This window comes from Cervus canadensis, chromosome 16 (assembly GCF_019320065.1).
Source record: "Cervus canadensis isolate Bull #8, Minnesota chromosome 16, ASM1932006v1, whole genome shotgun sequence".
NCBI lineage: Eukaryota > Metazoa > Chordata > Mammalia > Artiodactyla > Cervidae > Cervus > Cervus canadensis.
The window spans coordinates 49324552-49337883 of record NC_057401.1 but is presented as its reverse complement, the minus strand read 5'-3'; the positions used below and the strand labels follow the sequence as shown (position 1 = coordinate 49337883).

The following is a 13332-nucleotide window of genomic DNA, read 5'->3' as shown; positions in this document are numbered from 1 at the left end:
TGCAGTTGTGCAGGGTTTGGGGAGCAGGCAGGCTGCTTTCGGTTCTCCTTCTTCACCCCAGACACTGGTACATCATGCATCCCGTGCACTTGGCATGACTGCCCTCCCTGTGCTCATTCTGTCTCAGGAACAGTTGACCTGTGTAAAGGGTCAGCAAGTGAGAGCAAGTCTTCTCTCATGTCTCAGGCTCTCGGGTTCTAAGTTAGCATGTTAGCCCATAATTGGCATTTAACAGTTCATTACATTTAAGCTTTCTTCTTCCAAATTAATTTTATGGTAGCTAAATCTATTTCCCATTGTTATATCTTAGCTGAAACACTTTATGTGTCTCATCCTTTCTTAAGAAATGCATGTTCTCCGTTTGATTCTTTTTTTAAATGAGAATAGCTTTTGATCTTACTTTTTTCTCGGTCAGGTCTGTTCTCATTTTTAACGTGATAACAGATGTTTTATTTTTGTTGCTTTCTATGTTTTTTTGCAAAAAAAGAAAAAAGAAATTTCACTTTTTAATTTTAAAACATAATTTTGGAAAGTTATTAAGTGTTAGCATATAACATTCACATGGCTTAAACTTTTCTAATGGGCACTTTAACCACATTTTTTCCTCATTCTGCCTCTCACAGTCATATAAAAATATAGATGTTTAAAAATATTTAGAGATATTTGACTCAGTTTCATGCTAAACATAAGAACTTGATAAATTAGAAGCCCATTTTATTTAGTATGTGACTGTTATTATATCCATCAGATTATATATTTCTGAAGAACTACAATAAAAAGAGAATGGAGAACAAACTCCAAATTTTTTATTGTCTACAGAAATATTTCTTATAAGCATGTATATACACTGAGATACAAACAGATCCATCTAGATTTTTCATTTCTACATCTTTATTGTCATCTCCTATTCACAGAGAGACATTTTTGGGTCTTCACATATTTTTCTCCCAGCACTTTCCAGTTAACCTTAGATATTGCATGGGCTCAAGGACAGTCTATTGATAGAACGATAGTTGTTTTGTGACAACATGGGGTTTTTGCAAATCTTTATGAGAGGCTTTGACTTAGTTTTTTTCAGATCCAGCAACATGTCTTTTTTCATTATTATTAAACTGGATGGTTAGAGGGTGTGGATCATTAAACTTTGCATTTAAACTAAATAGCAAATGTGTAGGATTTAAAAAAGAGAGAGTACTAGGGTACTAAGGAAGAGAGTGTCTTTTTTGACTTTGCAGAGTCAAAATCCTTGACTAAATGGCTGATAAAAAGATAACTTTGAATATTTATAATAGTTTTGCAAAAAAAAACCCAATGTAGTTATGCTTCCTGTAATAATGAGAGTGACTATCTTTTCAGCTACAGACTTATTTCAAATAATAGTAATTTGTAAATATTCTTTCAAGGAGAACTAGTAATTATACTTTCATTTTTTAGATATGCAGCAGAAATAGCAAGTTATTCATGGATTTTAATGAATCATGCATATTTTCAATCTATGTTCAGTAGTTCTAGACTTACTGCTATATGACATTTAGCTTCTTAGGGCTTCTCAAAATATTTTATCAACTAATTTTTTAATATAAAAATGTTTATTAAATTTGTAACCTGAATCCACAATGATATGCAGCCATAATTGTACTGGTAATGAATTTACAGAGAGTAAACACATACATTATTTTTCTTTCTATAGGAAGAAACAGTTTAAGCTCATTAAATTCTAACTCTGATATAATTCTATACCAGAGCCTGCAAAATCTCCATCACAACCTCTTTTCATTGGTAACTACAACTGCCCCTCCCTCAAAAATGAATAACAACAGTCCTGACATCTAAAATAACACATTGTTTGTGCACTTAATATAAAAGGGATCATTCAATGTACTATTTCTGTTTATTTTATTTTCATTAATATTTTACACGATATTCACTTGTATTGTTACATTGGTTGTAGTTTATTCATCTCACTGATAAGTAGTCCATTTTATGAATGTATCACACTGAATTGTTTTTGCTGTAGATAGACATTTGACTACTATCACAATGTTAGCTTGTTAACATAAAAATTTTGCTGCTATGAATGATCTTTTTGCTTACATTTAATTTTTATTGATTTTTTTAATGCTGCACAACACGATATTTATTTCATTTGCTGCATTTATTTCATTTATTTCTGTTTGCTGCTATTAGTTACTTAAAGAGAGAAGGGAACATTTGTGGCCTTTTTTTCTTAACCTTAATCTATAGGCCGCCTTAAGCTTTCTAAATTTAGAATATTTAAGCAAGCTGTAGGGTAAAGGGGGTTTCGCAAAATCACTTGAGGGAAAGGAAAGGTTGCTTTGTTAATCATGCCCTATGGTGGGTGATCAACTGCGTGTACATTATATCTTACTTTTAATTAACTGTGCTTAAGGCCTTAACTAAATTTTGAGGTTTCCTTCTTAGAGCAGCTCATACTGACGGAGGTGCATGCGCTGGATGATGTCACGGCAGTCGTTGAACACACGGCGGATGTTCTCGGTGTCCACAGCGCAGGTGAAGTGAGGGTAGCAGTAGTGGCGCCCATCTCCACTAGCAGTGCTGATTCTCAGAAATTCATCTCGAATGAAGTACTTGGCCCGGGTCACACGTGGGTCCTCTCCGGGCTCGGGAGTCGCATCCTCAGGAGTAGTGTAGCGAGCAAATTCTGGAAAGTAGTCCTCAATCTTCGAGCCGCCGCCGCCGCCGCCGCCATGGGCTGTCTCGGAAACAGCAAGACCGAGGACCAGCGCAACGAGGAGAAGGCGCAGCGCGAGGCCAACAAGAAGATCGAGAAGCAGCTGCAGAAGGACAAGCAGGTCTACCGGGCCACGCACCGTCTGCTGCTGCTGGGTGTTGGAGAATCTGGTAAAAGCACCATTGTGAAGCAAATGAGGATCCTGCATGTTAATGGGTTTAATGGAGAGGGCGGCGAAGAGGACCCGCAGGCTGCAAGGAGCAACAGCGATGGTGAGAAGGCCACCAAAGTGCAGGACATCAAAAACAACCTGAAAGAGGCCATTGAAACCATCGTGGCCGCCATGAGCAACCTGGTGCCCCCTGTGGAGCTGGCCAACCCTGAGAACCAGTTCAGAGTGGATTACATTCTGAGCGTGATGAACGTGCCGGACTTTGATTTCCCTCCCGAATTCTACGAGCATGCCAAGGCTCTCTGGGAGGATGAAGGGGTGCGTGCCTGCTATGAGCGCTCCAACGAGTACCAGCTGATTGACTGCGCCCAGTACTTCCTGGACAAGATTGATGTCATCAAGCAGGATGACTACGTGCCCAGCGACCAGGATCTGCTTCGCTGCCGTGTCCTGACTTCTGGAATCTTTGAGACCAAGTTCCAGGTGGACAAAGTCAACTTCCACATGTTTGACGTGGGCGGCCAGCGCGATGAACACCGCAAATGGATCCAATGCTTCAATGATGTGACTGCCATCATCTTCGTGGTTGCCAGCAGCAGCTACAACATGGTCATTCGGGAGGACAACCAGACCAACCGCCTGCAGGAGGCTCTGAACCTCTTCAAGAGCATCTGGAACAACAGATGGCTGCGCACCATCTCTGTGATTCTGTTCCTCAACAAGCAAGATCTGCTGGCTGAGAAAGTCCTTGCTGAATGATCTTTTTAATATATTTAGCTGATAATATGTGCTGAGAAGATACACACAAGTGAAGTTACTTGCTCAAAACCATGTAGGTTTACTATAGTAAATACTACCAATTGCCTTTGTAGAGGAATTTCATTAATTTAAATTCTTAACCACAGTATATAAAAACTCCACTTGCTCCATGTTTTCCCCAAGCAGGAAATTGTATATTATTTTTAGTTACCCATCTGATGAGAATATGTGTGTGTGCATGCTAAGTCACTTCAGTCGTGTCTTACTCTGTGTGACCTGATGGACTGCAGACTGCCAAGCTTCTCTGTCCATGGGATTCTCCAGGGAAGAATATTGGAGTGGGTTGCTGTGCCCTCTTCCAAGGGATCTTCCCAACCCAAGGACTGAATCTGTATCTCTCAACTTTACCTGCATTGGCAGGTGAGTTCTTTACCTCTAGCACCACCTGGAAAGCCCTGATGAGAGTATATTTTTTTCATTTATATTTATAATTTTATGATGAGTGAAAAGGGACTTTTTCCTGAGAAAAAGTTCATTTGAATGTTCATTAATGTTCATTTGAATATTATATTTTGTGAAGACCTTATTTGAATCTTTTGCCAATTGTTCCATTAGAGTGTCCTGCTTTTTATAATTTTATGAATATTCTTTATATATATGTTCCAAACACATCCAGTATTATTAATATATATGCATATTAATGTGCATATATTTTACATCTATTCTGTAAGTAGCCCAGAATATATTTATCCACTCTTTATGCATTTGGGTTAATCCTAGAGAAAAACTAAAAGTTGAATAAAATGTAAGGCACAGATTATTAGAAATTGAAAGGTCATCTTGAAGCTATGTCCTTGAAATCTCTTTCATGACATAAAGATATAAGATTAACTGAAGATCTCGAGGGCAAAAATGCCATGGTAACAAACTTTTTTTCCCACAAAAAGTTCACTCTAATTTTTAACCATGAACTCTACCTCATGTTTTTAATTTGATCTTCAAAGGTCACTAAATCAATCCCTTGTATTCTTCTCTTCATCAAAGTGTATAAGTGATTTCCTTGAAATGTTCTAGTATTCATTATGTTAATGGTTGTCTTACCTGTTTTTTTCTCCCAGACCTCTGGGATCTCTACGAAAAGTGTTAATTGCTCAGTCATATCCAACTCTTTGCGACTCTGTGGACTATATTTTGCCAGGCTCCTCTGTCCATGGAATTCTTTAGACAAGAATCCTAGAGTAGGTAGCCATTCCCTTCTCCAGGAGATCTTAACTCTATGAGCCACCAGGGAAGCCCAGTAGAAATTGTGTGCGTTATAAATTTTCCTTTGAGTGGTGTAACATCAACAAAGCATTAAATTATATCTCTGCTGTAGCTCTATGAGCTATTCATTTCTCATTTTACCCATTTCTGTTCAATTTATTGTCTCATATCTGCATGATTTCATTTGCTTGCTGACTGATCCTCATGACTTTTGTCTACCTCCCTTCCAAGTCATCCTATACAAGGTTAACAGATGTGTACATATATATATATTTATTTAAAAGCTAAATTTCTTTATGAGAATAACCCACTTGAAATTACTTAATGCCAAAGTCTTAGCATGCAGACAGAGTCTTCCAATATTTGATTTGGCCTTACATTATTAACTTATGCCGTAATAGGCTTGTGTAATTGGGACATGATATTGAATTGCATAATATTTATATGGTAGTAAGGAAGAATTCTGCTTAAATCATTGTCCCATAACTATAGTCTATTAAATAAGAAAGCATCTTCAGTTTAATAATCATATAATTTTTTTCCCTGTACAATTCAACTTTTAACTGTTTTCATTCATTTCATTGCAAGTCTTTTGAAAACTTGTTTAGGATATGATTAAGTTATAGCATCTAAGCTTAAAATAGTGCATTCTTCACTTAGTCATTGCCAGTGTATTCATATATGTCTTAGTCTTCAGAAATGATTTAAAAATTTACATTTTTCAAAAATCATTTAAGATTAGTTTAGAGTAGACTTAGAATGGCAACAGGGATTTTATTTCAACATTGATATTTCACAAAAATCTTGCTCAGATCCCCATATGTTCATATTATGTTGTTTATGTCAGAGCCCAGAAGATTAATATTAAATATCAGCTTTGATAAGACCCCAAGGGATTTAAGTACATCTTGGATTCATTTCTCTCTGAATTCTCTTGAATTATCTACTGTGGAACATGAAAAAATTTTGTTTTACTTACAAATCTCAGTCTAAAGAAAAGCTGGTTGCTTCTTCCAAAGGAAAATATTTTTACAAAAAATTCCAGTTAAAAATATTTCAGGATATTTTTCTCTTTGTAATGAACTCTCATATGAATCAATATTTATTTTGAGTAATTCTGTTAAATTGTAGAGAACATTGTACAAACCATGTTTATTTTTACATCTAATCTTTGTTTTTGTTATTCGCTGTTTTATTGTTCAAAATATTAGCTGGCATAGACGTGGTACTGAACAAATACTGTTTTAATGAAATTAGCTGGTCCAGCATGTACTATTATTTGCTCTTGAGCACAGTAATTCAATCTCCCAATTTCTTGACATTTTCTGTAAAGTGTCAATTATAAAGTAAGTATATATTGCAGAGGGCTGTTATTAAGATTAAATGAGAAAATGAACATAAAGCAGTGTATAGTGCTCAGCACACTGTTAGATTTCATTCAGTACTGGCTTTTCTTATTTACTTATTTGAATATTTTCAGGATTTTCTTAAGTAAAATTCTTAATTAGAATAAGTAACTATATTCAGTTTTAATGATTTAAAAGACCAAATCCACCATGAAATCACAAAGACATTCCTAGTGTAGATGAATGAAGCACATTCACAGTGGGCTGGGTGAAACAAGAGCTAGAATCAAGATTGCCAGGAGAAAAATCAATAACCTCAGATATGCAGATGACACCACCCTTATGGCAGAAAGCGAAGAATAACAAAGAACCTCTTGATGAAAGTGAAAGAGGAGAGTGAAAAAGCTGGCTTAAAACTCAACATTCAAAAAACTAAGATCATGACACCTGGTCCCATCACTTCATGGCAAATAGATGGGAAACAATGGAAATAGTGAGAGACTTTATTGTTTTGGGCTCCAAAAACACTGCAGATGGTGACTGCAACCATGAAATTAAAGGACGTGTGCTCCTTGGAAGAAAAATTATGACCAACCTAGACAGCATATTAGAAAGCTCAGACATTACTTTGCTGTCTAGTCAAAGCTATTTTTTCCAGTAGTCATGTATGGATGTGAGAGTAGGACCATAAAGAAAGCTGAGCACTGAAGAATTGATGCGTTTGAACTGTGGTGTTGAAGAAGAGTCTTGAGAGTCCCCTGAACTGCGAGGAGATCCAACCAGTCCATCCTAAAGGAAATCACTCCTGAATATTCATTGGAAGGACTGATGCTGAAGCTGAAACTCCAATAATTGGGCCACCTGATGTGAAGCACTGACTCATTGGAAAAGACTCTGATGCTGGGAAAGATTGAAGCAGGAGGAGAAGGTGAGGACAGAAGATGAGGTGGTTGGATGGCATCCCTGACTCAATAGACATGAGTTTGAGTAAGCTCCAGGAGTTGGTGATGGATAGGGAAACCTGGCATTCTGCAGTCCATGGGGTCTCAAAGAGTCAGACATGATGGAGCAACTGAACTGAGCCATTTCTTATTTCTTATAATTTTTGTTGCAATTTACAGCTGAAATTTTGCTGCTTGTTTTCTTTTACCATCTGTTATCTTTTATTTTTAAAAAATGTTTCATGCCTTATCTGGATTTTTAAAATGTCATTATACATTAAGTGCATATATTTGTTTCATTATTGTTTTACAACAATTGCTTTATGGTATGAAATATATGCCTTTAACACTTCATTCTACTTTCAGATTACATTGTACTACTTATCTTACAATGTAAGAACAGTACAGCATACACTTTTTTCATCTCTTTTAGTGTATTACCATTTCTCTACTGTATTGCATTATTAGATATTTAACCTGAACATATATCTCGCAGAGCACTGTTATTGATTTCTTTGGAGAGTAAATTATCTTTTAAAGATAATTAGAACAAGAAAAAAGCATCATCTTCTATCTTATGCATGCATTTACTTTTGCTGATACTTTTCATTCATATGGTGTAATTCTATTCTAAATGTAGGACTTACTTTTTCATATCTTTTGGGCAGGTTCATAGACAATGGGTTTTTAACATATATTCCTAAAAAACTATTTTCCTTTTATTATTGCAATACAGTTTCTCTGAATTTAGAATCCTAGGCTGACATATTTTTCTCACAACAAGTTAATATTGTCATTTCTTTTGTTGTCTGACATGAATAAGTTTGTGATAAAAAGTCTATTGCTTTGCTTATTTTTGTTCCTCTGTACACATCAGAGCTAGTTTCTTTTAAGAGATTTTCTTTATTACTAGATAAGTCTTCTGATGGGTGTCTTTATGTCTATTGTGATTGTGACTCATTTAATTTCTTGGACCTAGGAATGTATGGCTTCAACTAAATTTTGTATTAGCTTCTGTATTCATCACACATCCAGTAAGGAAGTTGTGTCCCATCATCCTGTTGAAATAGGAGTTAAACTTTCCAGAATCAAGTTTCCTGTCAAGTCTTAGGTTAGAGTTATCTGGGAACTTTCACAATATATGGGATGAAGAAATGTGGCATTGGCCATCACTCAGTGATTGTTCTTTGGTTAGATGCTGAAGTACCCAGAAAATTTCAGCTTGTCCTACACTCCCCTAAAATCATTGTCCATATCTTCTACTAATGAGCTTTCAGAGTAGAATCACAGAGACTGACACTCCACGTAGCTCTCTATTTGCACTTTCCCATCTATATAGCTGAGGGGCTTCCCCAGTGACTCAACAATAAATAATCTGCCTGCAGTGGAGGAGATGCAGGAGACATGGGTTTGATCCTTGGCTCAAAAAGATCCCCAGGAGGAGGGCAGTGCTCTCCATTCCAGTATACTTGCCTGGGATATCCTATGGACAGGGGAGCCTGGTAAGCTACAGTTAATTGGGTCACAGAAGTTAGACATGATTGAAGTGATTTAGCACTCATACATACGTCTATAGCTGAAGATGTGCTTGGCTTTTCAGATTGACAACATGGTGATGAAGCCGAATCTCTCATACCTGTGTTTGTGTTGCATGAGACTGGGGTGTGAGAAGATGGTCACGTCAGTCATGTGAGTCTGCAGGACGACTGCCAAGAGTGTTCTCAGTTTCATGTAGGAAAGAATTTAAGAGCAAGCCATAGTAAAGTGAAAGGAAGTTTATTTGTGGAGGAAACATACTCCATAGACAGAATGTGGGCCATTTCAGAAGGCAAGAGAAGCAAGGGAGGAAAGAGAGGCATCAGTGTATGGGGTTGTCTCTTTCTATAGGGGTGAGTGATTTAATAGGCTAATGAGTGGGAGCAGTGCTCCAGCTATTTGGGGGAAGGCATGGGTATTACCAGGAAGTGAGCCATCATATGCTTTATAACTTTTATGGTCATGGTGCCTGTGGGTGTGTTCTTTAGCATACTGGTATGTTACATTGAGTATGTACTGAAGCCTAAGGTCTAAGGGAGATCAACTCATCCACCGTCTTGGACTCAGTTGGTTCTAATCAGTTCATGACCTGTTCTTGGGCTATGTCACTGTTTTAAAAACTGTGCTCTGCCTCCTCCCTGTCTCATTTGGAGATTCATCTTTTCAGTCTCTTTCCATAATTGTGCAGGTTTTATTTCATATAATAAATCACATTCCCACTATTAATGAATTTCCATTTTCATCTGTCAACCTTTGCTGATACAATAGGTATTATGATGATCTATACTTTTTAAATAAGTAAAATAAGAAATGGAAATAGTTAGCAATTTCTTTAATATTAAAAAGAAAATGAGTAGTAGAGCTAGGATTTAAATATGTGAAGTCTATTTAACCACTTTGTCATATTTCCTCTTTAAAGTGCTGCATTTAGAGATAATATATTTTATTTCAAAATGTATATTTTTATGACCATACATATTAAAATATTTGGCAATGTTTATTTACTTGTTAGAACTCTTTGCCAACTCTCACATTCATGTAATGATGTCAGAGTATTAAGTTCAAGAATAGATGTTATTTTTGTGGTTTACGTCAGGGATGATACATACAAGAAGAAGCATTTTGGGAATAAAGATATCAATAAAATTAATGTCTCAAAAATATATCTGGGTAAGAAATACTAATAAGTGCTTATATAAGTAAAAATTTTAAAAATTCAAATGTAAATTTATATTACCTAGATTTTTGTACATTTTTCTGCCATAATTATGTCATGAATTATTTCTTTCATTGGCATTTATTTTTAAATAGCCACACTGGTAATGCATTGCCTATGGAAGAGTAAATAATTAATAAATGTTGATTTCAATGCCTTGAAATATGTAATATTTCAATAAAACACATTCATAATGAAACCAGTGAAAGTGAATAATGTTTGTTTGTATCCATAATTGTATCCAACAATTTGACCACCTGATGCAAAGAGCTGACTCATTGGAAAAGACCCTGATGCTAGGAAAGATTGAGGGCAGGAAGAGACTCAGGTAACAGAGGATGAGATGGTGGGATGGCATCACCGACTCCATAGACACGAGTTTGGGCAAACTCTGGGAGAGAGTGAAGGACAGGGCAGCCTGGCACACTGCAGGCTATTGGGCCACAAAGAGGCAGACTTGTATTAGCTGTCTGTCAACAACACATGCTTACGTTTGTGTATTTACTAACGTGAATAAAATCTTTCATTAACACATAATCTTGGTTTTTGAACACAAAACACTTTTTAAAAGGAGAAAGTATTTTATTTATTGCTTCATTTACTTATTCAAGATATACACCATCCCTTCTATATTCCAATCACCTAAATTTTATAAGTAACACTTTTCATTAGTGCTGACTGTGTTATTAAATGCCACATTATGTATTATATACAATTCAAATCAGTAGGTAGCTAACTGTGTGGATAATATTTACATAGCTTCAACTGAATTTGCAAGTATTATCATAATATTATATTAAAATATGTTGTCACTTGTCAATTAGATAATCAGCAGAGTGCCTAATTCAAATGACAGAATACCAAAAAGACTAGAGTAGTACTTTTGCTTGTTTGTAAAAATAAACATCTACATTTTTATGTTGAAATGAATAAACTTAGCTTTTTTTTTTTTTACAAAATACTGTATAGCTGTTTCATATACACATTTAATTTTAAGTTAGCCATGACTTAGTAAAATGTTAATTTTAATTTTTTTAAATTTTTTAATGCATAAAATAATAACATAGAATAAATACTACAAACACATAATGTAGTGTTGGAATACCTGGCTACTTCTCTTGGATCTATAGATCAATTTATAAATGATTTTGAACCTCTGATTCTGCATCTATACAATGTAAAGGAAGATAATGGCATAATCTTTTCCAGTTATATGAGGTTTGATCTAACTACTTAACATTTTGAAATTTTCCCAGTGTAGTTTTACTGCCTAGTTGGTCATATTTACTATGAAAATTCCAATCAATGGAATAAAACAGGATAAATCTCATTGCTTCAGATAAATACTAATGTTTCCATAAGTAAAATGGCACCACATAAATTTAACTTTTGTGGTAAACCCTTGAAGAAACTCACAACTAAAAAATTAGCATGAGAGTAAATGATGTTTAATTACTAAGGCTTAATAAGTCAGTTTTCAATTTAAAAGTCTTTTCTTGAAAAGTCAAGGTTATCCCATTGAAATTATTTTTCTATGGATAAGAAAAATATCCATAGGAGGCTTCCCAAGTGGAGCTAGTGGTAAAGAATCCATCTGTCAATTCAGGAAACACGGGGGACATGGGTTCAATCCCTGGGTCAGGAAAAGCCCTCGGAGAAGGAAATAGCAACCCACTCCAATATTCTTGTGTGGAAAATTCCATGGACAGAGGAGCCTGGTGGGCTATAGTCCATGGGTTCACAAAGAGTTGGAAAACACTGAGTGATTGGGCAGACAGACACACACACAAATTTTATGACAAATTCTAGCAGTATCCAGGTTCCAAACCTACTTTGGTGGTATAAAAATAGTGTGTGATTTTTGTGTGTAACTTGATAGTTATATTATTAGTTTGGACTGTCATAATAAAATAGCATAAATTAGGTGCTTATACAAAGGACATTTATTTCCTCAGTTTTAACTCCTAGGTCAAGTTCCAGCATGGTCAGTTTCTGGTGAGACCTCTTTTTCTGGCTTTCCGCTGCTGCCTTCTTGCTGTGTCTTCCCATGGTCGGGAGTGAGTAGAAACCAAGTTGTCTGGTATCTATCCTTCTAAGGGCACTGATTTTATCATAAAAGGGCCAATTTGATAACCTCAAATTAATCTAGCTATCTCCCAAATGTCCCATCTTTAATTAACATCAAATTTGTTTCAACATATGAGTTTAAAGGGACTCAATTCAGTTTATAGTAGTAATGCTCCTATATAGAGAAGGAAATTGCAACTCACTCCAGTATCCTTGTCTGGAAAATCTCCTGGACAAACATCCTGGTGGGCTGCAGTCCATCAGTCGCAAAGAGTCAGCCATGACTGAGCAACTAACACAAACACACAATGTTCCTATAATTTCGTATTCACATTTCATACACTTTCAATTTTATTTTTGCCTCAGAGAATTTGCCTTCACTCCCTTGGAAATACATCTTTATTTATCAATGGATTGTCTGTGTCTCACTACCTACTGGGGAGTTCGGTGTTCATGAGCAAACCTTCCATGTATATGTTTCACCTTGCTTCCCTTTATGTACCCTTTAAACCTGCTAATATGTTGCCTTATATGTATGGGCTTCTTTGTATTTCATTTTCTGTGATTCTCTTTGAATCAAACCTGCCAATTTCTAGATATTCAGTCCAGTTCAATTCAGTTGCTCAGTCATGTCCAAATCTTTGCAACCCCATGGGCTGCAGCACGCCAGGCCTCCCTGTCCACCACCAACTCCCAGAGTTTACTCAGACTCATGTCCATTGAGTCGGTGATGCCATTGAACCATCTCATCCTCTGTCATCCCCTTCTCCTCCCGCCTTCAATCTTTCCCGGCATCAGGGTCTTTTCAAGTGAGTCAGTTCTCTGCATCAGGTAGCCAAAGTATTGGAGTTTCAGTTTGAGCATCAGTCCTTCCAATGAATATTCAGTACTGATTTCTTTAGGATGGACTGGTTGGATCTCCTTGCAGTCCAAGGGACTCTCAAGAGTCTTCTCCAACACCACAGTTGAAAAGCATCAATTCTTTGGCGCTCAGCTTTCCTTATAGCCCAACTCTCACATATGTACATAACTACTAGAAAAACCCTAGCTTTGACTAGACGGACCTTTGTTGGCAAAGTAATGTCTCTGCTTTTTAATATGCTGACTAGGTTGTTGATAACTTTTCTTCCAAGGAGCAAGCATCTTTTAATTTTATGGCTGCAGTCACCATCTGCAGTGATTTTAGAGCACAAAAAATAAAGTCTGACACAGTTTCCACTGTTTCCCCATCCATTTCCCATGAAGTGATGGGACCAGATGCCATGATATTAGTTTTCTGAATGTTGAGCTTTAAGCCAGCTTTTTCACTCTCCTCTTTC

General features: G+C 36.3%; 1 protein-coding gene across 1 annotated transcript; it reads right to left on the bottom strand.

Annotated features, from left to right (window-relative positions):
• Positions 1-2083: 2083 nt before the first annotated feature.
• On the bottom strand, positions 2084-8925 carry LOC122454307. Its single transcript, XM_043488688.1, has 2 exons — positions 8831-8925; positions 2084-3675 (listed from the first exon to the last, which is right to left on the bottom strand). Exons 1-2 carry the CDS (start codon positions 8923-8925, stop codon positions 2439-2441), a joined length of 1332 nt encoding a protein of 443 aa, XP_043344623.1. The 3' UTR covers positions 2084-2438.
• Positions 8926-13332: the final 4407 nt, after the last annotated feature.